Genomic DNA, 26,919 nt, shown 5'->3' with positions numbered 1-26,919 from the left:
CAAGTTGCACAAGCATTGAGAAATCTTTGTTCAAGCAAGTTGTGACTAGAGACAAAGTTCTTGCCCTAATTCATCTCTCTTATGAAGAAGTTGCTATGTAATGTGCACCGTAAGGTTTTGTAACCAAGCATCTTCTTGATCTTCATCGTGTGGATGAATTGAAGAACTTTGCAGCCAATAATCTTCTCTAGTTGGTGATTGAAGTCGCGTACTAGGATCCGCGCAATTGGTTAATCACGTACTTGGGAGTCGTGCATTGAAAGGAGAAATTGCCATTACAGAACAAGTCCAATTGGGTATTGGGGTAAGGATTCAACTATAGGTTGGTAAGGTACTTGGGATTCCTTTACTTGTAACCACTTATTGTGATAATAGTGGAATTTCGATAATGGTGATCTTAAAATCACCCAGTGGAGTTTTTGCCGTGTAGGTTTTCCCCATTCGTAAACAAGTCACCGTGTAATTGAATTTTCGCTGCATACTTAGTTTAATTGGTGATTTGTTTGTGCTACCACGCGCTTTGCATGTTAATTTGATTAATTAATGACTTGACTAATTAATCAACTTAATCCATCACAAAGAGTCAAAACATTTTTGGCCTATCAAGTGGTATCAGAGCAGGCACACTCTGATTAGGGTTAATCTTTATGTGTGATCCATTGACCCCTGTTTGTCATGGATAGAGGTCAGTCTCTTATTATACCTCCATTGTTTGATGGTACTAACTATGCATACTGGAAAGTACACATGAGAGCTTTCTTGCAGTCTCTAGATGAGAAGGTGTGGCAAGCTATGGAGATAGGCTGGACCAAGCCTAAAGAAACGCTGGCCGATTGGGATGATGCTAAGATCAAGGCGGTAAACTTCAACAGCAGAGCATTGAATGTCTTATTCAGTGCGGTCACTAATGAGGAGTTCAAGAAGATATCCTCTACTGAAACTGCTAAGGAAGCATGGACCATCCTCCAGACAACCTATAAGGGAACAAAGGCTGTCAAAGATTCGAAGCTACAGAGGCTCACTACAAGCTTCGAAGAAATTAAGATGGAGGAGGATGAGTCGTTCAATAAGTTCTATGTCAAGCTCAAGGACATAGTGAACCTAGCCTTCAATCTTGGGGAAACCATTCTTGAACCCAAGATTGTGAGAAAAGTACTCAGATCTCTGCCCGAGAGATTCCATGCCAAGATCACGGCAATAGAGGAATCAAAGGATATTGACAAGATTCCTCTGACTGAGCTGGCTGGTAATTTGCAAACCTACGAGCTAGGGTTGACAAGAATTGGCAAGTCGAGTAGAGGCAAGATAATGGTCTTACCGGCCTTAGAAGACAAAATCCTTGCAAAAGATTCGGAGGAAAACGACAAAAATAAGCTTTGACTCTTAGATCGGTTGAAAAGAGAGAGAAAAAGTTTGAAAAATGAAGAACATGTGAAACTCAAACCTTTTTTAAAAAACTTCCTGTGCGATTTTCGATTGGTCGAAAATGCCTTCAATTGATCCAATAGCGATCAAGTACCAATCGAAACAGACAGAAGATGACCAAAAATTTTAATCGTAATTTTGATCGATAGAGAAACAGCTTCAATCAATCGAAATTCTAGAAAAAACAGTTTTTGAAAAACAAAGCATTTTTATGCAGAAACTCCTCAAAGCAAAGAATTTTATGAATAAAATGCATGAGTATGAGATGAAATGCTTTTCAAAAACACATGATTAAAGCCCAGATTTACCAAAAAATTAAGGTTTTCACCTAGGTCACCTTAAAGTGTCAAACTTCAAAACACATTTTGCATTTAAACTCAAGGAAGTTTCAATCTTGGACGGCCAAACCAAAATCACACACAATAACATGTACTAAGTTTAGCAAAGAATAACTTGTGTGGTGTGTGCAACTAGCAAAAGCTTGAGAGACATGTGAGGTGATATGTGAATAGGAATTAAGCATAATTTCTACAAAATCCATCACATAAATTTAAAAGAGACTATCCCTCAAAGAGTTACATCATATAACTCTCACATCTCCTAGAATAAAAGATTGCAATCATGTAAGTTTCTTGATTTTCCTTAAAATGTACACACCAATTTTATTTTATTAGAAACTTATTAAGAATTAGCCGGGATAATGTACACACAAATTTTAATTGATAGAGAGTATTATAGTCCAATAATGTACACACCAATTTTAGCATATAAACTGAGGCTACACCTTATGTTCTTTTTGAGCATGTGCTACACTTTCTCGAGCACAAAATCTTACGATATGCGCTAAGGTGATCATGATTGGCTAATAAACAGTGGTGAGATAATTATTTATGCATTTCTCATTAAGTTCAAGTCCAAAAATCAAAAACATGTGATTTTAAAATCAAGATCATGTGATCAAAAACTATAAACATCTTCCCACACAACATGCACCACAAAGCTCAAACTAGTAAAGTGCAATAAAATAAGCTCATCCAAACTAAACAAGGTACATAAACATGTTATGTAAAGATAATATGACCAACCTTGATATCAAATCCAAGACAAAAATGCAAAACACATTTGCTTCCTTTTTCCTTTTTTTAAAAATTTTTTTTGATGAAAATAACAAAAACATCCTAGAATGAAATGCATGAATGTTATGCAATGCAAATCCTAGAAAATCAAAGAGATCAAAACAAAAAAAATATCAAAAAAATGGTTACAAAGAGTAGAGCAAAGAAGCACAAGGACCATGAAGCCAAGAATGACTATGGACACAGAATCACGCCAATGACTTGACAAAGTGTCTCAAACTTACTTCTATCAAGAGGTTTGGTGAAAATATCAGCATTCTGACGTTCGGTAGGGGATATACTCAAGAGCAACAATCTTTCTTTCAACCAAATCCCTAATAAAGTGGTATCTAATCTGTATGTGCTTAGTCTTAGAGTGTTGAACAGGATTCTTAGAGATATCGATAGCACTAGAATTATCACAATAAACAACCATGGTGTCTTGTAATATCCCATAATCACTCAAAAGTTTTTTCATCCAAAGAAGTTGTGAACAATAGCTTCCAACAGCAATACATTCTGCCTCTGCAATAGACAAAGAAACAGAATTTTTCTTCTTATTCATCCAAACAACAAGATTGGCTCTTACATAAAAACGCCTACCAGTGGTGCTTTTTCTATCATCAGCATTGCCAGCCCAATCAGAATCAGAGAAACCAGCAAGAGAAGGATTAGACTCTTTGCTATAAAACAATCCATAATCACAAGTTCCACCAACATATTTGATAATTCTTTTAACAGCATTCAAATGGGAAACTTTAGGATTAGATTGAAATCTAGAACAAATACCAACACTAAAAGAAATATCAGGCCGACTAGCAGTTAAATATAAAAGACACCCAATCATGCTTCTATATAATGTAATATCAACAGACTCACCGAATGGATCATTGATTAATTTTGCATTTGCAACCATAGGCATTCTCCACAAACCATTATCCCAGACCCATCGCAGTTGGCTCTCCAGGGAGAACTTAAACTGAAGCAGCCCATCCCCCACGCCAACTATCTTTAGATCACTTCCAAGTTTCCACATCGAACGTAGGAGATTTTTTGCGACTTTCAGGTTTAGAGGGCGTGTAGTCAGGAACTTTCCAATGAGGCTGAGGGAATATTCTTCAAGAATCTTCTCCCTATATACTGCTCGAACCGTAATGGGTTGGTTCTCTTCAGGTGTGAGAGCGATGCGTTGGATTCGTTCTATAAAGCCTGAATCCATCTATGGAGTAAGGGAATAGGAGGAGATGATGTGTAAGGAGGAAAATGAGATGAAACAATTTCTCAGCTGCCCTGCGATGTCGCTAAACAGGGAAGGGGAGGAAGAGGCTCCCGTGGTGAGAGGAAGAGATGTCTTCACAGCCCGAGGACTCTTAGTTTGCAAGAGAACTGTGCTTTTAATTGATCATATAAAACTATTTGTCATTTAAGTCTCAAGCTTTTGATCATGTTAGTCTAGTAACCTTGTCAAAAATCATTTTAGTCCCCCAAAGAATCATTTAGTCTGGAAACCTTGCCAAAAATCACCCAAAATAACCAACTTCAATCATATAAAGGACTATAATGATTTTTGGACATATATAAATGCAATAGCTTTGAGCTTTGTAACTCAATTGATAAATTTTGATGTTTTCAACTGAGATATTTATGGTGCGTTTGGATACCGCTTATTTTGCTGAAAACTGAAAACTAAAAACACTATAACAAAATAATTTTTAAATGTATGAATAATGCCGTAAGACCCAATTTTATTGAAAAAGTTGCTGAAAAAAGAGATTTGTGAATCCTGTGAACAGTGCACGAGACCTACAAAAAGGGCTGAAACGCACTTTTCTAAAAAAAAAAAAAGGTAAACGTAGACGTTATACTTAGGGTTCAAATCCCCTCAAATCCCTCGTTACACCTATTGAATTGTAATTTCTTTTAAGTGCAATAAAAAGGTCTTGTATGCTAACAATACTGAATATGAAAATGTTAAAGAAACTTTGGGTTATTGTAAAAATCTTTTGTAAAGATGAACTTTTAGTTTAATAAAGAAATGAAATCATTGGTAACCTCCAAAAAATAAAATTTATGCTACTTTGTGAATCATAGATAAGATGCCAAGTGCAAAAATTATTAGATAACTCTGAAGTGTTCTACAATAATTAGTATTTTAGGTGCAAAATCACACCAACTTTATATCAATAATGAAATAATCCCTATTTTTTTTTAGACTATTTATTGTTTTACACTTCCATATGAGTTCATAGAATGTCCACACCTTCACATTAAGAATTCACATGAAAGAATGTGAAAACTGTTATATCATATATGTGAAACAGTCAAAACCCTTTCTTCAATCCATTCTCTCCAAGCTTTAGGCAGAAAAATTAAAATATCTGAAGTGTTGAGTTGACGTGAGTGCATACGTAGGAAATACATAAACGAATAAAAGTCAAAACTCAACTGTTGAAAACTTCTTCGTACGTAAGATTTAGGTACCATGACAATTCAACCCAAATTCATTTGTATAAATTAATATCCAAATGACGTAACTGGTTTCAAGTCGTGGCCATTTTCTAGTCTATTGCAACTTGCAAACAAAACAAAAAGATTGCCTTAATTTCCCACAAGCTGCAAAGGGATCATCAATGGAGAAGCAAGAAGCTAAAAGAATTGGCCACCGGTTGGTGCTTGTAGTATATCCATTCCAAGGCCACATAAATCCCATGCTTCAACTTGCCACAATCCTATACTCCAAGGGCTTTTCAATCACCATAGCACACCCTCAATTTAACTCTCCCAACCATGAAAATCATCCTGAATTTCACTTTGTATCAATACCAGATGGCTTGTCTAAAACCAATTTCTCACCTTCCAATTTCATGGCCGCAATATCGACTCTTAATAGTAATTGCGAAGCTCCATTTCAGCAATACATGGAGGAGATGATGAAAGTAGAGGATCCACATGATCGGGTTGCCGGTGTTGTTTATGATGGGTTCATGCACTTTGCTCAAGCTGTGGCTAACAATTTGAAACTTCCTGGGATTAATGTGCGTACAAGTGCAGCCGCCACCTTGCTTTTGTTTGCAGTCTTTGCTGATGCTCATCGTGAGAGAGGCTATATTTCCTTTCCAGGTACGTGTGAATTTGAAAGCTTTAATTTTGGAAGTACATTAATTAAGTTCTTCAATTAAATTTAAACACATAGCTGTATTGAATTTAATTGTCTTCAGAATATATAAATTGTATTTTAATAGTCAATACAACAATGCATTTGAATTGAGTTCTTCAATGACACACAGCATGCTTAAATCTGCTAAGGGAAGAACTGTGATAATATAGTATACAGTACTGTTGAAAAAGGCTAACAAAGATTGAAAGCATTGTGTCCATGGTTATACCAAATCGTTGATGAGTTTATTCAACATATTAGACTTGATTAACTTGATGGTTTAATTTGGTAATTTACATGAGAAAGATAGGTTTTCTGAAGCTATTGTAATTTTTTTTTCTTCTCATATGGTCATAGCTAGCTAAGATTTCTAAATAATTGCATACTTGAAGCAGAACAATATTGGAAAAGAAAATCGAAATACTTGAGTGAGAAATTTTATCTTAAATAGGGGTAGTCACTTTGGGATCCAAAGTTTTGACAAGGAATTTTTACTGGGAATTAGTAATTATTCCTCTATCTTGACATAAATATTTGATAAATGGTTCAGTAACTGTTAACTAACTAGTATGATTATGTGGAATTCACTATTTAAGTTCACAGATAATCCAAGGCAATAGATCACATTTGTATGAAAGGTAGAATTGTCAACTAACAGTTTCCGTATGGGCTTTTAATCCCTATTTTCAAGTGTCTAGATAAAAATAATAATTTTAAATTGAAAATTATAAATTATAAATAAAAAAAATGCTCTGTTTTGGTAATAGATATAATATAATTTAAATTTACGATATCCTTTTTAATTTTTATGATAATTGTTCTTTATTATTATATCACAACATAAATTAATATTTTTTTCTTTTTATGTTACAGAAAGTCTGGCTCAAGCCCCAGTGCCTGAGCTTCAGTCCCTTGATCTTAAGGGCCTACTAGGATCCACAGAAATCCCAACTCCCATATTGGAGCTGAGAGCCCCTATGACAGATGCAACAAAAAAAGCCTCGTCAATAATAGTGAACACAGTGCACTTCCTTGAACAACAAACACTGACAAAGGTTCAAGAACATTTCCCATCTCCAGTTTTTTCCTTAGGCCCTTTCCATAAACTAGCTCCATCTGCCTCTAGTTCACTGCTGAAGGAAGATACTAGTTGCATTTCCTGGCTTGACAAACAAGCCCCCAAGTCTGTCATTTATATAAGCTTTGGCAGCATGGTAAGCGTGGATGACAAAGAGCTGGTAGAGATAGCTTGGGGCTTAGCCAACAGTGAGCAACCTTTCTTGTGGGTGGTTAGACCTGGTTCAGTTCGCGGGTCCGAATGGATTGAGCTATTGCCAGAAAGTTTCAAAGAAAGAGTAGAAGGAAGAGGTTGCATTGTGAAATGGGCACCTCAAAAGGAAGTTTTGGCACATGGTGCAGTGGGAGGGTATTGGAGCCATTGTGGTTGGAACTCAACACTGGAAAGTGTTTGTGAAGGAGTTCCAATGCTATGTCGACCCTATTTTGGGGACCAAAGTTTGAGTGCAAAGTATGTGTGTAGTGTGTGGAAGGTAGGCTTGGAATTGGAGGGTGTTTTGGAGAGAGGGAAAATAGAAAGAGCTATTAGAAAACTAATGGTGGAAACTGAAGGGGTGGAGATAAGACAGAGAGCAAAGGATTTAAAGCACAAAGCTGAGCTTTGCCTGAGTGAGAATGGTTCAACATACAATGCCTTGAATGAATTGGCACAGCATATATTGTCATTCGGATGATGGAGGATGAGGCCAAATTGCAACTCAAATTGATATGTATTATTTACACTCTCATATTTTCTTTTTTAATTATTTGCATAATGCAGCCTCTTAAGCTTGAATTTGAAACTATGATTGTAGAGCTTGGTAGCAATTGATATATTGATAACTTCATGATCTGAAAATGCTTAACGATACTTCATGGATCATATTGGTAGTGGTACTAAGATGCTGTAATTTTTGTGTTAGTTTGGTTGCATTCATGGAGCCATGGTTGAATCTATAAACCACGAGTCCCTGACTTTCAAGTACTATTGGCCTCTTAACTAGCGTTTGTTGCCGTTTTGCAAGAATGACAACAAAATTAACTTTCCAACCCATAAATATGATGTTTGGTTTGCATAGTTGGGTTGACTAATCTAGTAAAAAATTTACTTGATGATTGAAGAACTAATTTATTATTTGGTTCAAATTAAAAGCTTGTAAAGACAAATTATTACTTCCAACACTAGCATTTGATGCTCTGTGGGAACAATAAAATATTTGTGCAGAGGATAAAGAAACATAAAGATAAAGGATCACCTTGTCTGATTCCTTGTGGGATCGAATCTTTCCATTGGAGCACCATTGATTAATATACTATAAGAGACCATTTTGACACATTGCATTATCAAATTTATCCACTGATGACTGAAACCCAATTTCTGAAGACATTGATATGATACTAGCATGATGCTATCTAAATAATATTCATAAATAGATGATCATATCATCATTATGTAATAGGTTATTAGAATAATAAAAATGACATCAATAACCTAATCTTTCCATGCACATAACTGAATCATTGAACCTACTTAAAAGGTTTGTAGAAACTTGTTTGCCTAATTTAGGAGACTTCACACAATCTTAAATCTCAACTCTTCTAAAGACATACTTTTTCACACACTTTGCTACAACTTGCACATTTGCGAACTTGTCATTGGATTACATCACTGTCAAGGTGGAGGTTTGTCTATAATGTTGAGTGCCGATGTTGATCTATTAGTTTGAAGTAGACATGGAGAGGGAATTGTCGTTCTAATGGTTTGGAGCATCAAAGGCCAGGCCGTTTTGTTCCGAATCAGATACGGGAAGATGGCTTTATTAGGGCTCAAGTAACGCACTTAGTTGCCTTTGTGTTGGATCATCTAGCTATAACAATTGATACTAACTTATTCCCTAGGACTAGATCATAGGTTTGATGATCTCCACCCTTGGAGGGATGTTTTAAAGTAAATGTTGAGGGAAGATGTTTAATATTCTTAAGGTTGGGTGTGGGAGCGATAATTCAGGTTGGGGCAAGTGTTGTCATTGCAACCATGCATTTTTTGGAGGAGACAGGTCCAGATGCAATGAGTTCTAAAGCTTGGACTTGCCTTCCGTCATGATAGTAACAAATGTTCACTTTTAGCCTCATTATCGCAACCGGTTCAATGTATTGAAGGCACCAAACTCAAGTTTTGCCCTTAAACCTTCGGTGGCTATTAGAGGTCTGGAATTGACTGAGTATTTGTTCTTAAGGAGATTGTTATTTTCTTTTTTTATCATAGAAGAAAAGGAGATTGTTAATTTGATGGTGATAAAAGCCTTACAAAATAGGCCTTCTAAGCATAAGATTTACTTGATTTTCTGAGGTTGAAAGTTGTTTCTTTTAGATATGTATTGTTTTTACACGTAAACTAGAGGCCAATTATGTGGCACATTTGCTACTAAAACAATTTTTTTTTTTATCATAACATGTTAGAAGTTAGTAAAACAATAAGTTTTTTTTTTTTTTTGAAACGGAAGTTAGTAAAACAATTTAGACATTGCTTAGATTGTAAAATTTGGATGGTAGATTATAGTTAGCTAATTTGTTAAAGTCAATTTCAAACCTAACCTACACAAAAAATAACTAATTAAATGATATTTTTTTGAGAAGAAATCAATTAATATCTTGTTTTGATGATAAACCGAATCACTATAGATTATCTCACTCTATGTATGTTATATTATGAATTAATGAAATTATTATATATTTTTCATTAACATTGAAAAGTGAAATGGAGAAAAGAATTTTTTTTTCTTAGAAAAAAAAAACTAAAAGTTATTAGAGTGAGACACATTTAAATATAAAAAAAAAATTAAAAAAAAAACAATTATACATGACAAGATAAATTAGATAATGTTCAAAAGACAAAACAAGTCTCATAGAAAAATAAAATTCCAAATTATGACATATTGTAGTTATATATATATATACACACACACATATATAGGGGTGGCATTTCGTGTTCTCGTGTTGAGTTCGTGTTGCGTCAACTTATAAATATTCGATTACATGGGTCAACCCTAATCCGACATGTTTATTAAACGGGGTCAAGATTCTTTAACCCTAACACAACTCATTTATTAAATTGGTTGGTGTTTTTATTTTTATTATTTTGAGAAACACACACACATATCAAACGAGTTAGTCGTGTCTACCTATTTATCAAATTTTATCAAAATGGAAAAAAAAAAAAAAAAAACTAATTTTAGTATTAACCAAATTGATATGAATTATGAAAAACCAAACAAATAAATATTTTTAACATAAAATTTAGAACTAACGAGCAATTACATCACTAATAATCATTCCAAATTAAAGCATGTCTCAATATCACAAATAATCAATCATAATTTGTTAAATAAAATTAACCACAACAACTAATAAGTTTATATACCTAGGGTTTGAAGGGTATGGTAGTAAAATGTTATTTAATTAAACTAGTCAAACAAGTCAAACAAATTTCATATGATGGACACTAACCTAATCCGTTTATTAAATAGATCAGTCGTGTTAACCCGAATATGACACGAATTCATTAAGTCTCAACCCATAACTTAATATAATTTAAGAGTATATGAGTGTGTTTAGATACCGTTTATTTTGCTGAAACTGAAAAATTATTACTGAAAATACGGTAGGTAAAGGTTAGTTGAAATAGTACAGTGAGACTCATAAGTAGTACCAAAAAGTACAATAAAATTCATAAATAGTAGCAAAAATAAGCTAAATAGTGAAATAATCTAACTTTTAATTCCTATCCAAATGCACACTATGAATGCGTTTGGATAGCACAGCACGTCCACGTCCAGCCCGTTTTTTTTTTTTTTTCCACGCGCATATGTCACTGTTCATTGGCCAGTGATTTTAGGCCAATGAACAGTACTTTTTGGGATGAATAGTAATTTTTACACATTAAAAAATTATTTTTATACAGTATTTTCAGTTTTCAGTTTTCATTTTTCAACAATAAGTTCTATCCAAACGGACTCTATATATATAAAACTTTTTACTTAAACCTAGACTTTTACCTCTCACAACTTATAAATATCTATATTTATAGAGCAACTATTGAACCAAGAGTTCATGTAGATTTACTTGCGGAAAGAATTAACTAATTATTAAAAGTCAAATAGGCTCAAGTAGACACATACTTACATAGTAGCGTCGTCGTCGTCTCTTGTTTTTCAATGGCTCTACCCCTCCGCTGCTCCTATCATACTCCTCCTCCGTCACTCTTTTCCTCTTTTCCTCCTTCGCACTCACTTCTCAAATTTTCGCCCCCAAATTCCCTCAAATTTACACTCCCTGCCCTCCGTCCCCGCCTGTCGCTTTCTTCCTCGACAGCCTCCGCCACCGCCTCCCTCTCCGCCGTCGATTCTCCCGAATCATCCCATATCCTAGACGAGAAGAAGCTCCTCCTCGAAGTCAAAGGCCTCACTGCCGTCATTGCTGAATCCAAACAACAAATTCTCAAAGGCGTTAACCTCACAATCTATGAAGGAGAGGTCTGTACCCAATCTTCTTCTTCTTCTTCTTCTTTTTAATATTTTCATTCATTTATTTATTTTTATGAATAGGTTCACGCAATTATGGGAAAGAACGGTTCTGGGAAGAGCACATTGGCCAAGGTTAGTTTAATTTATAAACTGATGTGTCACTTATCGCGAGAAATGTAATTTCGATTTAAAGTGGCATCAATCAATTACGTCAGTCTTGTATTATTTAGAGATTTATTATGGGTTGAAAGTCGGGTCGGTTACATTCATTGTCACGTCAATTTAAAACAAAGAGATGTTGTACAATGTATGTATGCAGGTTCTTGTTGGGCATCCGGATTACGAAGTGACAGGAGGGAGTGTAGTGTTCAAAGGGGAGAACTTGGTGGAGATGGAACCGGAGGAGAGGTCGCTTGCAGGACTCTTTATGAGCTTCCAATCCCCAGTTGCCATTCCTGGTGTCAACAATATTGACTTTCTCAATATGGCTTATAATGCTCGGAGAAGAAAACTTGGTCTGCCTGAGCTTGGACCCATTGAGGTTTACTTATCAACAACTGCCTTTGTCTCTGTCTCTGTCTTCGTTTTATTGCTATAACTGTTATACCAAAATTCAATTATTCCATTTGCATTACATGTTGTTTTACTTACAAATATGTTTCTATCATTGTGGGTGCTAATTAGATCAACTGATAAAGTCCCTCATCATCAAATAAGAAAACTGCGTTCGAATTCCGCCTACACCAAGAACCAAATTAATTATCGCCTATAAAACTGACACCATAGGTTCTAATAATAATAATAATAATAATAACAACAACAACAACAACAACAACAACAACAAAACTAAGTTGTTTAAACTCCTTGCCTCACAATACTGAAGTACTTTTAAGCTCTAAATAAGCTATTACAGAGACTTGAGAATCAGATGGTAGTACTTAATCCTGTAAATCAGTATATATTGCTTGTATTGTGTGTGAGCCGCCCCAATTAGTTGACAAGATATATCTTAAACCCCAGTTTATTTAAGGTTTAGTTGAATTAAATTTTCTAGTATTTTAACTGGAAGGAGATGAGTATGAATTCCTTTGGATATATGATACTTAAGACAAAAGCTATAACAATGGCATTATAGTTTGTTATTTTTGAAATTCTTTTGGGAATCTGATGCAGGCTATTAGTGCTTGCTGTGTAGACTAGTGAGAGTTGATTAGAGAAACTTATTGGTGGACAACAACTCTGCACAGAGAAAGCAGTCCCTAAAATAGCACAAGGCTAAGGCTAAACGCATGCAATCAGACCTGTCTTTACAATTCTGTAGCAGACTATTAATACTAATTAGTTACAAGACTATATGATTGGCTGCTGCAATTAACAGACAGTTACAAGCAATCTGATTGGCTGGATTCTAACTAACCAGCTGCCTAACTACCTTTGTTACACCAAGTGGTATTTGTAACCACTAAAACTTATCTATTTAGCTGCAAATTAGCACTACACCAGCCAGGGAACCCTAGCCGAACCACTGCACGAACCAACCTCCAGCTGCTGCACTACTAGTGGACTTATCACATGCTACCGCAGTGCCAACTACAATTGCTAATGCAAAGCACTAATGCAGATGCTCCTGCATCAGAATCTCCTTGGTTAAACTTCTTAGATGATATAGAAAATTAATTGGGTGTCCTTTTGTCTCCCTGTGATGTGTAATCTGATTATCAATTTGGAAAAGCCAATTATGATTGTATGGCTGATCAAATACAGAGCTTAGACGTTTATATATGAGAATTTGGATTTTCTAGATAAACTAATAAGTTTACCTTTACATCTATGTACATTTTTACATTGATTCGACTATATAGATCTTCTGTTTCTGATTCATGCGATAAAATTCAAAGTAATTGGGTGATCATTGCTGTCTTACTGAATCACTGACATTGTTCTTGTCCTTGCAGTTCTATGCTTACATTTTTCCCAAACTTGAACTTGTGAATATGAAGGCAGACTTTCTTAATAGAAATGTAAATGAAGGATTCAGTGGTGGCGAAAGGAAGCGGAATGAAATTTTACAACTTGCAGTAAGAATAATTTTCTATTTTATCTTCCATCTTGTGTCATATTTCTCCAGACTACTAACTTTTTGAATTAACGTCCCATTGTGTCTTTGATATAAGACACAATGGGAAGTTAGAGAAAAGATCTGTTGCCTCTATGTCCATGTGGGACCTATTTTTGGAGGATAATCATACTTGGCCAGTTCTCTTAGGCTTTTGGTTGGGGGATAAAAAAAATTTTAATTTTCCCTTATTGTGTTTGGTTGGAGGATGGATAAAGGGGTGGAAAACTCCTTTGTTTAGTTGAGAATAAAAATGAGAGGATAGAAAATATAGTTTATGTGAAGTTACTCCTATGCCTCTCTATTACATAATATAAGAAATAATTTTTTCGTAATCATTAATCATATATATATATATATATATATATGCTGAGTTCAAGTTACACCTAATGTAACTTTAAGCAATATTACATCATTCAATATTTTTTAATTGGATGCGACTTTTGACAAATCCACCATTTGATTACATTATCTTCATATATTCTCCATGCTTGCAAAATTTCAAGGTGACCAAAGATTAATAGTCATGTCATCAATCAATTTTTTAAATTCAAATTTTTGTAGTTTAAAATTATGCATAAAAGATGAGTTTATGGATCAAATAATAAATAATATCCAATTGACATGAAAATTGGCATGATTGTTAAAAATATATAGAACATATAATTTAACGGTGGGATTTTCAAAATATGAATTCTATAACAAGTTATTGGGTGGTATAACATTGCTTAGAGTTACACCAGGTATAAGTTAAACCCAACCCTATCAAACAACCCTCTCCCCATTTTGTCACCGATTTTTCCCTCCCCCTTTTCCATCCTCTTAAAATCACCCCAATCAAACAGGGCCTTATGGATTTCTTCTTGTAAATTTGTTCTTTTGTGATCTTGTTAGGCAAAGTTGACCTTATAAGATGGAAACTAGATTTTTTTTGTTCTCTTTTTAAAATTTTGACAATAAGTATTGGTGCCATTATATTAATTTGGAGATGGTATGTTATGGCTTAAATGAAGTCAACTTTACCTTTTATAACAGTTGAAGTAGTTTGAAATTAAGACCCTACATTAGGGTCAGGATTCTCAGGAAGGCTAAAATGATGTGGATGCAATTATGAGAAGGAACTTAGGTGCACGTGGTGTACACAGGAGTATAAAATCTGTGTTAATTTTTTTTTTTTTTTAAAGCTGTGATTTTTTGCATATCTTGAGTTATATAAATTACTCAATCTCTCTCATATTAATATGCTGTTTTATATGCAGGTTCTGGGTGCAGACTTGGCTATCTTGGACGAAATTGATTCTGGACTGGATGTTGATGCACTTCGAGACGTAGCAGCTGCAGTGAATGGGCTTTTGACTCCAAAGAATTCTGTGTTGATGATTACTCATTATGCAAGACTATTGAATATCATAAAGCCTACATATATACATGTCATGGTAAGTCATTCGAGGATCTTCAAGAATTACTTAATTTTGTTTTGGGTTTAGGGTTTGCCATGATGTGGGGGATTGGGTAGGGCATGGGACTATTATGTAGAAAAAGAAGAAGAGTTATAAAACCTTACATGGCATTCAATATGAAGCTTTGACTTGCATGTATCTAAGAAAATTTAGCACAATTTTGTTAAAAATGAGCCTAACTATGGTCTAGATAATTGTGCAAGGTTGGGATAAGTGGCAGAATCCCTCAAGTTGAGGTTTGGTTGGCCTCTAAGTTGGCTCAACGCCTCAACCATTCAAAGCTGCTACTCTAGCTTTGATTTTTGCTATAGCCTTGATGATGGCTCAATAAAACCAATGGCTGAATTCTATATGGACTGTCTTCAAGTGCCATGGAAAGAAATGATTTCCATTAGAATTGAAAAACTAGTGCTTTCTTTTCAATTTTATTATGATTTTGTTGATCTATAAATTGATTCACCACTTTCATGCACCAAATTATGCACTAAAGTGGATATATTGATATGGTCACAAATCAGATTTTGGATCCTGTGCCAAGGCACCCCTTGTGCAATTGAAAAGGTTGTAAATAGTATACAGCTTATGAAATTGTTTCTAAATCCCCAATTAATCACAATATAATTATTTCAATCCGTGGTTTTTAGGAGGACGGGAAAATCTTGAGGACAGGAGACAGTTCGATAGCAAAACTTCTGGAGGATGAAGGGTATCAAGCAATTTCTGCAGTGTAACTGCATGGAAATTGATTTCGGTACTCTCTCTCTCTCTCTCTCTCTCTCTCTCTCTCTCTCTGTATGAGTAAATTCATCATACTTTTATTAGCTCCATTTAGTCAAGAACTCTGCAATTTCAGTTCTCTTTGGTACCTTTGCACTCCAGATGTATTTTAAGGCTCCTAAACATTGCCTCATTTGTTATGGTTGTTGCATACTGAATTGCTTTCTTAGTATATACTTTTCTTTCTAAATGTTATCATAATTGTGGTTTTAGAATCGACATCTTGAGCCTTATGACCCAAAAATTAATGGAATTAATTTTAAATTGGCCTTAACAGGATCCATGCATCGAAAAGAAGTGGTGATTGATTTGTAACCACTGAGGTCCAAGTTTTAGTAGCAGGCAATCAATGTTTCACTCTTGGGGTTGGCTCTTGTCAAATTATGTGCCTCACCATGCTTCCTTTACACTTATTATACCTCAAATTTAGTGGTTCCTACTTGGTAGATTTCCAATTTGAAAGGCTCTTGGAAGCTTATTGCAACGGTATGTGAGGATTGGAGCTCCTGCTTGTATGTTTGAGATCAGAGAAAAGAATGGCCTTTTGTCTGATTCTTTCAGTCTCACGTGTTTAATTTTAGTAGATATTTGTGAAAACCAGTATATTTTTTTTGCATGTACTACATACAGTTGATTCTGTAATCATTCTATAAATACCAAGGACAATAATCCTCTCAAGTATTTGATTTTCTGGTGTCTTCCATGTCCTCTCCCTAGCGTTGTAGAGGAACATATTCCAGCATATGAGTTTAATCATTGTTTCCTACAATGGAACACTCCAATGAAACCTAGCATTCCAATGCATTTGTATGCTAGCACTTCTTAGTCTTGATGTAGCAGTCATATGTCGAAGAAGATTCTAGGGTTTTTGGAATTAGTGCTAGGGATTGTAAAACATTGGGGAATTGATGAAATTGGTTGGGAACTAATGCTCACAGAAGTGGTTGCACTTGATGGAATTCCTAGAGAGCAAAATGAAAAGCATAAGATAACTACTAGCATCATGCCAGTAGGTTCCTAGGAATCACTTCTAGGTTCAGTTTGTTCAGTGGAATAAAAATACTTTAAAGAAAAATTATGTGGTTTTGTTGTTTTGTTGGGATCTTGAAAATAATTTTCTAAATTTTTGTTTGCTCAGAAAAATCCGAAGTTACAATTAACCCCAAAAAAAAAAAGAAACACAAAAGGTCGATAGATGATGGTGGGAGAATCGGACAATTGGGGGAAGGTGGTACCAGTGGCGATTTGGAGAAGAGGAGACTAGAGAGGTAGATGGAGGGCATGACCATAACACTACTTGGCAAGAAATCAATACCTGAGGGGCCTAGACTAGGAAATAAGGGATGGGGGAAAGTACAAACATCTTTTTAGGTGGGTTTAGTCATAACTTAATCTTAGTTTTATCAGGTTCCAATAGTATTAACGGATGGCCTAAGAACTAATTTTGTGTTCCCGTAGATTCGATCGAACTCAGGGCATTGATATTAGACATGGCAAAACGGGTCAGAATTTTCTAACCTAACCCGATTGACCCGTAACCCAATTGACCCGTTTAAAAATGACCTATTTTGTCCTATGACCTGTTTTGACCCGCAACACAATTAACCCAACTTGATCCGCCCGTTTTGCCACGTCTACTAACGTTAAATAGATTGAGATTGAGGTGTAATTTTTGTAAAATATTTACTAATTCTTCTTTACTTAATATGTATTGTACTCCATTATAATTTGTCATTCTTTACTTGTCACCTTCATTTTCTCTTCCTACTATAAATAGATTGAAGATTATACCATGATTAGCTTCTAGAAAGTTGGAACAAGAGTTGCACCAAATTTAGGTATCAAGTATTTAGTGGTAATTGGTAAGTGGTAACGGTATCATTAGTGAGAATTTAATCACAGTTAAGGAACTCATAAACAATTAACAAATTGCATCTAATTTTTAAAATAAAAAAAAAAACTTTGAAAAATACTGATCAACTCGACCCGACTCGCGACCTGACTCAACCTACGAACTGATTGACCCACAACCCAATTGACCCATTTAAAAATGACCCATTTTGACCCACAACCCAATTGACCCTCAAACCCAATTGACCCAACCCAAACCTGACCCAACCCGCCCGTTTTGTCACGTCTAATTGATATCAACCAAAGTACATGGGAATAAATCTTTGCCTTTGGACCATTTACCATGTTAAAGTCTGTTTATCTATGGAGCTTGCTAAATTTAATATTGTAGCTCATCTCAATTTGACTTAAAATGATCTCACATCATTTGCATCAAGCAAATAATATTTACTTGTAATTTTATGAACCCATTTAAGTGAACTGTGCGACAACTCGAAAACTGATGTGCCTTTGATAAGTGGCTGGACTGGTTCCATGTACATAATCGGACTACTACTTGGACAGTCGAACCATTTTTCCTGGTGTTTTAATTAACAGCAAACCACTAGAAATCGAGGCATCACAAAAATTTGATGCTGCAATTGCTCTAATAAATCATGATATAATTGTTTAACAACAATTCATGGATTACAAACAATTAGAAAGAAATCTTCTACAGTATTTCAGTGACCTAAGACATAAATGGGGATTGAATGGTTTCTATGATTCTTTTTCTTTTCTTTTTTTCCTATATGGTGGAATTGGGATTTATGTGTGTAAGTGATTGGCCCAAATGGCCTAATATGGTTCCTAGACCTACTCTAGGTGGCGACTCCAATAGTCCACAGTGGCAACTTCACTAGGAATAGAGATGAAGTTTAACTTCGACATGTTGTTAGGCCATAATTAAATAAAAATTTTATTAATTGAGCCCAATCCTGTTTTATTTTGTTTGCACACACTTCACATGGTTCTTTTATCCCTTTACCTCAGTTGGTGATGAGTGGGAAGATGAGTACGCTCCATTCGGTCCAAAGTTTTTGAAGTTCATTCCACCAACTCACAATCTGTGTCATTGCCTATGATAGGCTTTGAATACGTTAACAATTTGCCACCAATCCACAAAGGTCCACTTAGGCCCTCGATTGGAATCATGGTCCACCTAATTGTGAGTGACCTACTGATCTGTCTCTTTAATTTTAAGGAGCTTACCCACACGTAGATGAGCTTAAAACCCAACCATGTAGGGTTATCCAATTGTGTGTGCGTGTGTGTGCTTTGTTGAATTGTTTGTTGGGCTAATAAAATGGGTCAATCGTTTGTCTTTTATGTTTTCAAAAAAAAAAAATCAAGTTTTCAACTTCTTTTTTAAATAAAATTTTTCAAAAAAAATGTGAATTTTTCGCCCAAAAAAATTCAAAAAAAAAAAGTGAGTTTTCTATTAGGTTTTTTTATATAAATTCCAAAAAAAAATAATATAAAAAGAGTGAGTTTCTTTGTGAATTTATTTTTTCCAAGAAAGAGTTGCTTTCAAAATAAAAATTTTCAAAAAATAAAATGTGAGTTTTTAGTGAGATTTTTTATACAAATTCCTAAAAAGTTTTTTCAAAAAAAAAAAAGTGAGTTATCTTTAAATAAATAAATAACAAATTCAGTTTTCAAAAAAGAGTTTCTTTCAAAATAAAATTTTCCAAAAAAAAAAAAATCTTTTGAGCTTTTCTTTAGTAATAAAATCTTTGTTCAAAGGCTGGCCCATTCTAATAGCCCATTTTTGTTTACTGTTTTGAGTCTTTCTTTTGTTGTGTCTTGGGCTCAGGCCCCTCCTTGTTTTATCTTGTCTTGTCTTGGGCCTTAGGCTCATTCTTGTTTTGTCTAGGGCCTTAGGGCCACCTTTGTCTTGTTTAGGGGCAAAAAGCCCATCCTCGTGTTGTCTGGGGCCTTAGACCTATCATTTATCATGTCTTGTCTTTGTCTTGTCTTGGGCCCTAGGGCACATCCTTGTTTATCTTGGGCTTAGACCCATCTTTGTTTTGACTATGAGCATTAAGCCCATCCTTATGTTGTCTTGGGCCTTAGGCCTATTCTTTTGTCTTGTCTTGGGCTTAGGCCCATCTTTGTTTTGTCTAGGGGCATTAAGCCCATCCTTGTTTAGTCTAGGGGCATTAAGCCCACTTTTGTCTTGTCTTGGTCCTTAGACCCATCTTTGTCTTGTCTTGGGACCTTTTGTCTAGACTTTGAGCTTTCCTTGTTTATAATTTAAGGCCTTAGGCCCATGTCATGTCGTCTAGGGTTGTTACCTCATCTTTTCTTTTGCCTTGGGCCCATGGCCCACTCTTGTTTGTCTAAGGGCATTAGGCTCATGTCTTGTCAAGGATTTTCATCTTTTGGTGTCTTCATGTTTCTTTCTATTGGGTCTTGTCTTTCTTTAGGTCTTGTCTAAACTTTGTGATCTCACTCTAGAGGCACGATTAATTGGGAATTGAATGTAAAATTTTTGTTGGTGATCTTCATGAAACATTTCTCATAAGGATAAGTCTCTTGTAGGTGACCCATCATTGCTTCTAAAAAGAATCTTGCACAACCATCTTGGTCTCGAACTTCTGATAATCACCTCATAAGAGCCGATCTTACTTCTGTCGACCATATGGCATCAAGTGACCAAGATATTTTGAGGAAGATGGAAGAAATGATGGCAAGGATGACTACTCCTATCATTGAGAGGCTTCACCATCTTAAGGATGGTCAAGGAAAGAAGAAGAAGGTAGTGCAAGAACATTAAGATGAAGACTCTATCTTTGATGATGATTTTGAGAAAAAAGAGGTTAAGATCAACAAGGAACCTAGGAAGAAAGAAAAGTCAAAGGAAACCAAAGAAATGAGTCAAGAAATTGAGAAGATGAAAGATATTCTTAAGAGGTCCCAAGGTATGGAAGACTACATGCTTGATATTGAGGGATTATGTCCATTTTCTGATGTCCAACTCCCCCCAAAGTTCAAGTTGCCAAAGATGAACTCCTTTGATGGAACTGGAAATCCCAAGAATCATTTAAAGCAATATGCTCTTGCCATGAAGCCTTTGGGTCCTACCAAAGAGCAAATCATTTTGTGTTTTCCTCGAACTCTTAATGGTGTAGCCCTACAATGGTATCTCTCATTGGAAAATGCTAAGATGAATAATTGGAACAAGATGACTGAAGCTTTTGTGCAACAATATTCCTACAATTTTCCATTGGACGTGAGCCTTAGAGACTTGGAGACTACAAAGCAATTGAGCAATGAGTCATTTTCTAATTTTTTCCTGAGGTGGAGAGGAAAAGCTTCTAAGATGCTTAATCGTCCTAGTGAGAAAGACCAACTGAATGGTCATGAAGAACAGTCTACCTACTTATGGGCACCAACTTGCACCAATTCCTTTGAAGACTTTTGTGGATTTGTATGATGCTTGTATGCAAGTTGAGGGTGCTATTAATAATGGACTCATTAAGAAAAGTGATGCAAAACCTCAAAAGAAATTCGAGGTAGAAAATTCAAGTAATAGTGGTAGCAACAATGGTAAGACAAATGAAGTTAATGCTGTTAATGTTCGAAGAGAGTTTACTCCATTGGGAATGACTTTATCCCAAACACTTGAAACTTTGTCAACCAAAGGATTTATCAAGCCATTGGATCTCGGAAGGTATATTCCAAACACCTATGCTCCAAACTACAATGCAAGAGAGTATTGCAAGTACCATCAGAACCATAGTCATTCTACTGATAAGTGCACTCATCTCCGCCATGACATTGAAGACCTCATTCAATCTGGCAAGATCCCTAAGCCACCCATCAACCTCCTAAACACCAAGACTAATCATCTTCCCAACTACAATGTTGTGCCTCCTCCTACTTGGGGTTGATTGATCAAGAAGTTTAGTCTTTGTTATTGCATCCACAAAAGTCTTTCGTTTCAATTTGTTTTTCAATTCAAAAGTGTCCTTTTTATTTCAATTCAGTAAGTCTTTCAATTCATGTACTCTCTTTTAATTCATCAATAAAGTGGTTTGCAATGGTTTGAGTTTTATGATAACTTCTTAAAGTTTCAAGTTGATTTGATTCTCAATATGTGATGTTGCATATTGCCCATTATTGAACAATGAAAATTGGGATGAAGAGAGGTCATTAATCTGCTATCTTAAACACATTTCCCTTTGCTCGCCCCTTTTGGGCCTTCAAAGTTGTTTTCTTTCAAAGTAACCCATGTCAAGGATTACCCCTTACACTAGGGGCAATGCATGAAATAAAGTGGTGGAAGTAAAAAGTAAAGTAAAGTGAAATGCAAAATAATAAATAAAAAAAATGAAAAGTGAAAGTGAAGAAAGTTCAAAAGTGATAAAAAAATAATCCTTAACCAAGTTGTAACCCTCAAGAAAGTAAGTTTGAGCCTTTATTATCCATTTATTTGTGAGCTAAGAACCAAAGCCTTCATTATATGCCAAGTAAAAGTCTTCTCTGATCAATTGAGGTTGTTCATGTGAATTACATTAGGCTTGATCCCTTTTGGGTACGTAGGCAACCTTGTGAGGTGCAGCCATCTCACACCATGTAAATAATGTAATGTCTTGAGAATTTGAATCAACAAGATTTTTTTTTTTTAGGATAAGTTGTAGCACTTGTTCATTGCCTCCCATTTGTTTGTTTCTTGTAAAAGTGAAAAAGCCCGCTAGGCTGAAAACTCGCAAGGACGGTCTAGTTAAGAGTTAAGGCCTAAAAAAAGGGTAATTAACAAAAGTTTTTTAAAAAAAGAGTAAAAAATGTCCGCCAAGTTGAAAACTCGTAAGAGCGGCCTAGGAAAAAGTTAGGGTAAGAGAGAGAGAGAGAGAGAGAGAGAGAGAGATAGAGAGAAGAAGAAGAAGAAGAAGAAGAAGAAAAGAAAAGAAAGCGAATCAGTCAAGCTAGGGGCAAGGTGGACCCCACAAGGAGGATGCGTCCTAATGAGTGAACATCTTAAAAGTTATCCATAATGAATCAAGTGTTTGATTCCCATTTTTACCATGCCTTTTAGGATGTTCTTGTTTCATGTCTTCTTGTCTTATAGTCTATTGGACCTTGTGTTTTGTGTCATTTGCATCATCTTTGTTCTCTTTCGTGCTTTATGGTTTTTTTTGTTTGTTTGTTGCTTTTTTAGAAGTTGTCGTGTCTGTCATTGTCTTTAGTATCTTCATGTTTTCTTGCAACCCTTGCACTCCTACGATCTTCTGTTGTCTGTTGTCTGTTGTCTTATGTGTTTGTTTACATTTTTTATGCCTCGTGTGGTTTTCATGTGTATGTTTTCTTGTTTGTGTCATTGCTTCATCTAGGGCCTTAGGTCCATCATATACTCCATTTAGGCCTTAGGCCTCTCCTTGCTTTGTGTGGGCCTTAGGCCCATCCTCCTTTTATCTTGGGCCCTAGGCCCATCTTGTTTAGCATCTTGTGTGTTTGCATGCTTTGTTATGTTTGTGTGCCTCCTACATTGTTGTGTTCATCCTTTTGCTATCTTTTGTGATCACATGTTTGTTTGGTGTTTTATGTGAGTCTTGTGTGTTTGTTTGTTCGTTCTTTTTCTTATATGAGTCATGTGTGATTATGTTTTGTATTCTTGCATGTTGCATGAATCTTGTGTATTTGTTTTTGCAAACCTTGTGTGGTTGTATGTGAGTCATGTATGACTATTTGTGTCTTTGGCGTAAATGCTCATTTTTGAGTGGCCTGTTTGTATTTGGACATAAATTGCTCAGTCGAGTGGTCCCTTTTGCATAAATTGCTCATTCTTGAGTGGCTTGTTTATGTTTGGAAGTAAATTGCTTAGTCGAGTGGTCCTCTTGGTGTAAATTTCTCATTCTTGAGTGGCCTTTTGTATTTAGACGTAAATTTCTCACTTCAAGTGGTCCCCTTGGCGTAAAGTTCTCATTCTTGGGTGACATGTTTGTGTTTGGACGTAAATTTCTCACTTCGAGTGGCCCCTCCAAATTTAGGTAAAGTCCTTAAAACTCAAAAACATCCTAGATTTTCTTATGGTACATTTCGTGTTTGCATAATTGCTTGCATATATGTGTGTCACGAAGGTAGAGTCCTTAAAACTCGAAAATATCTCAACTTTTTCTTTTATGCGGTTTTTCACACTTCTTGTTGGAAATGCACCAATCACCTTTTTTGAGCACACCCCATGTTTGCATGTTTGCTTTCATGTTTGTGCATTTGTGTGCAGTGTGTGTGTGTGGACTCAAATTTTATTAACTTACAAAATGTTGTCTCTTCAAGCTTTTAACTATAATTGCAGTGTAAGCAAAGTTAAAAGAGGGGCATTGTAGACACCGCATTTTGTACCCGTTAATAAATTTTGATCCCCAGCCCCAATGATGAGCTTGAAATATGCCAACCAGTGATATTTAAAGAGATCACAATAGTTTGAAAGTAATCACAACTCAAAAATGCTCAAATCGCTTTGAAATTAATACTGAAAAATGACATTTGCTCACTGTTTTAACTATAACTTTAAATCCATAAATACTTTTTGAGTGAGGTTCATTTCATTGGAAAGTAGACATCCTGGGCTTCAATTTGAACATAAATTTTTCCTAATTTGGACTTATACTGAGTAAGTTATGGCCATTTGAAGTTGGGCCAACTAAGCAGTCCGATTTTCTTCGTTTTAAAACTTCATTTTAAGGGCCCAAAACATCATACTTTGATGTGGGCCAGCCCATAGACCCTTGAAACGTCCAAAGACAATTTAAAAGCCCCAAAAATCCTAATTTTAACCTATAAATACTCATCTTATGTCTCCAATCAGAATCCTAGTTAGAGAGTGATTTTTTGGCCTCCATCTTCTCTAAAACTTTTGTTTTCTCTTTTCAAAACTGGAGGGCAGCCCCTTGGCACGTTTTTTAATCATCAAAAAAGCTCTCTTTAGTTAGTTCTAAGGCAGAAAAAAAAATTTCAAAATTTTTTTCTAAAAACCTTTGTTCTTAAGTTGTGATTACTAACAAATATTGTGTTCTTTGATTATCTTTTCTTATTCATCTAACCTTTGTGATTGTAGGCACTGATGGGCCAGTTAAATAACATCAATTTTGTGATTCTAAAGCAAGGTGACTCGGCGAGTCTCTCTTCCATGATTTACCACCTTGCTTAATATGATTCACATGATTTTCTTGATATAGTTTCTCCATTTTTTATAATTGGTGTGTTTGATGTTTTAATTATGTTTGATATGTTCTAATATGATTTTAGTTTGTTTATAATCTATTCTTGTTGTCCTTGGTTTGTTATTTTGGTTACATGTAAAGTATAACATGTATGTTTATTTGATGTAGTTCAATTTAATTATTTATTTTGTTTCATGTTTATTTGTTTATGTTGATGCTTTGTGTTTTTGCTTTATGTTAGTTTAGTTTTTAGGGTTTCTAACATGCTTGTTTGATCTTACATATTATATCATTGTTTACTTAATTCTCTAAAAATGTAATTTTTTGAATCTATGCTAAAGGATGCATACGCATTTTTTAGTATGCGTGCACATGCTTATTCGAAAAATTACATTTTTAGAGATTTGATCAAACAAAAATATAATATGTGAGATCAAACAAGCATGTTAGAAACCCTAAAAACTAAACTAACATAAAACAAAAGCACAAAACATCAACGTAAACAAATAAACATGAAACAAACAAATAATTAAACGAAATTGCATAAAATAAACATACATGTTATACTTTACATGAAACCAAAATAACAAACCAAGGACAACAAGAATAGATTATAAACAACATAAAATCATATTAGAACATATCAAACATAATTAAAACATCAAACACATCAAATATGACAAATGGAAAAACTATATCAAGAAAACCATTTGAATCATATTAAGCAAGGTGGTAAATCATGGAAAAGAGACTCACCTTGCATTAGAATCACAGATTTGATGTTATTTAACCGGCCCCTCAGTACCTAAAATCACAAACGTTAGATGAAGAAGACAAAGATAATCAAAGAACACAATATTTGTTAGTAATCACAACTCAAGAACAAAAGGTTTTGAAAAGGCTTTTAGAAAACAATTTTGACAACAAATTTTATGCCTTTGAACTAACTAAAGAGAGCTTTTCTGATGATTAGAGAACGTGCTAAGGAGCTGCCCTCTAGTTTTGAAAAGAGAAAAAAAGATTTTAGAGAAGATGGAGACCAAAAAATCACTCTCTAGCTAGGGTTCTGATTGGAGACATAAGATGAGCATTTATAAATTAAAATTATAGTTTTGGGAGCTTTTTAATTGTTTTTGGACGTTCTAGGGGTCTATGGGCCGGCCCACAGCAAAGCATGATGTTTTGGGCCCTTAAAATGAAGTTTTAAAACCCAAAAAATCGGATTACCCAGTTGGCTCAACTTCAAATAGTCATAACACACTCAATATAAGTCCAAATTAGGCAAATTTTGTGTTAAAATTGAAGCCCAGGATGTCTACTTTTCAATGAAATAAACCTCACTCAAAAAATTTTTGTGGATCAAAAGTTATTGTCAAAACAGTGAGCAAATATCATTTTTCAATATTGATTTCAAAGTGAATTGAGCACTTTTGAGTTGTGATTACTTCCAAACTATTGTGAACTCTTTAATTACCCTTAGTTGACATATGTCAAGCTCATCATTGGGGTTGGGTACCAAAATTTATTAACGGTACAAAATGCGGTGTCTATAGACACTATCAGCAAAATTTATTAACAAGTACAAAATATGGTGTTTACATGCTAATTGCTTCTGCTTTTGTTGTAAATGGTGATAATATGAGTCCCTAGCGTATTACTAGATTCTAATGGAAACCCAATTGTGTCTTTTAGCTAAATGAGGAGAGATGTAAAATTCAGCAAAATTGCTCAGAAAAGTTTGCAGGAGATAGGAGAGAGAATGAGAATAAGATCCTAGGGTTTTAGGAATTAGGGCTAGGGATTGTAAAAGATTGGGGAATTGAGGAAATTGGTTGGGAATTAAGGCTCGTGGATGGAACTGGTTGCACTTGATGGAATTCCTGGAGAGAAAATTGAAAAGCATAAAATAACCACAGCATCATGCCTATAGGTTCCTAGGAATCACTTCTAGGTTCTGTTTGTTTAGGTGGAACAGAAAATATTTCCAAGAAAAATAATTTGGTTTTGGTGTTTGTTTGGGATCTTGAAAATAATTTTCTTAAGTTTTAGCTGCACATGCAGAAAGTTTTGAAGTAATCAATACCCGATGGGTCTAGACTAGGGAATAGGGGATGAGGAATCATTGACATTTTCTCAAGTGGATTTAGCCATAACTTGATCTTAATTTTAATAGTATCAATGGGTGGACATCCTAAGAATAACTACGGAACTTGCTCAATCCAATATTTTTGCTC

The 26,919-nt window shown here is 35.0% G+C and overlaps 2 protein-coding genes across 2 annotated transcripts; both read left to right on the top strand.

The window, feature by feature from the left end:
• Positions 1 to 5,075: 5,075 nt before the first annotated feature.
• On the top strand, positions 5,076 to 7,621 carry LOC142615119 (UDP-glucose iridoid glucosyltransferase-like). The gene is made up of 2 exons (XM_075787811.1): positions 5,076 to 5,660; positions 6,571 to 7,621. Exons 1-2 carry the CDS (start codon positions 5,171 to 5,173, stop codon positions 7,446 to 7,448), a joined length of 1,368 nt encoding a protein of 455 aa, XP_075643926.1. The 5' UTR covers positions 5,076 to 5,170; the 3' UTR covers positions 7,449 to 7,621.
• Positions 7,622 to 10,898: 3,277 nt separating this feature from the next.
• Positions 10,899 to 16,307, top strand: LOC142614491 (ABC transporter I family member 6, chloroplastic-like). Its single transcript, XM_075787010.1, has 7 exons — positions 10,899 to 11,285; positions 11,358 to 11,408; positions 11,596 to 11,817; positions 13,232 to 13,354; positions 14,652 to 14,828; positions 15,497 to 15,603; positions 15,907 to 16,307. Exons 1-6 carry the CDS (start codon positions 10,968 to 10,970, stop codon positions 15,581 to 15,583), a joined length of 978 nt encoding a protein of 325 aa, XP_075643125.1. The 5' UTR covers positions 10,899 to 10,967; the 3' UTR covers positions 15,584 to 15,603; positions 15,907 to 16,307.
• The last annotated feature ends 10,612 nt before the right edge of the window (positions 16,308 to 26,919 follow it).

Source organism: Castanea sativa, chromosome 11, assembly GCF_040712315.1.
Source record: "Castanea sativa cultivar Marrone di Chiusa Pesio chromosome 11, ASM4071231v1".
In the NCBI taxonomy this organism is placed as follows: domain Eukaryota; kingdom Viridiplantae; phylum Streptophyta; class Magnoliopsida; order Fagales; family Fagaceae; genus Castanea; species Castanea sativa.
This window is presented reverse-complemented; position numbering and strand designations above follow the sequence as displayed.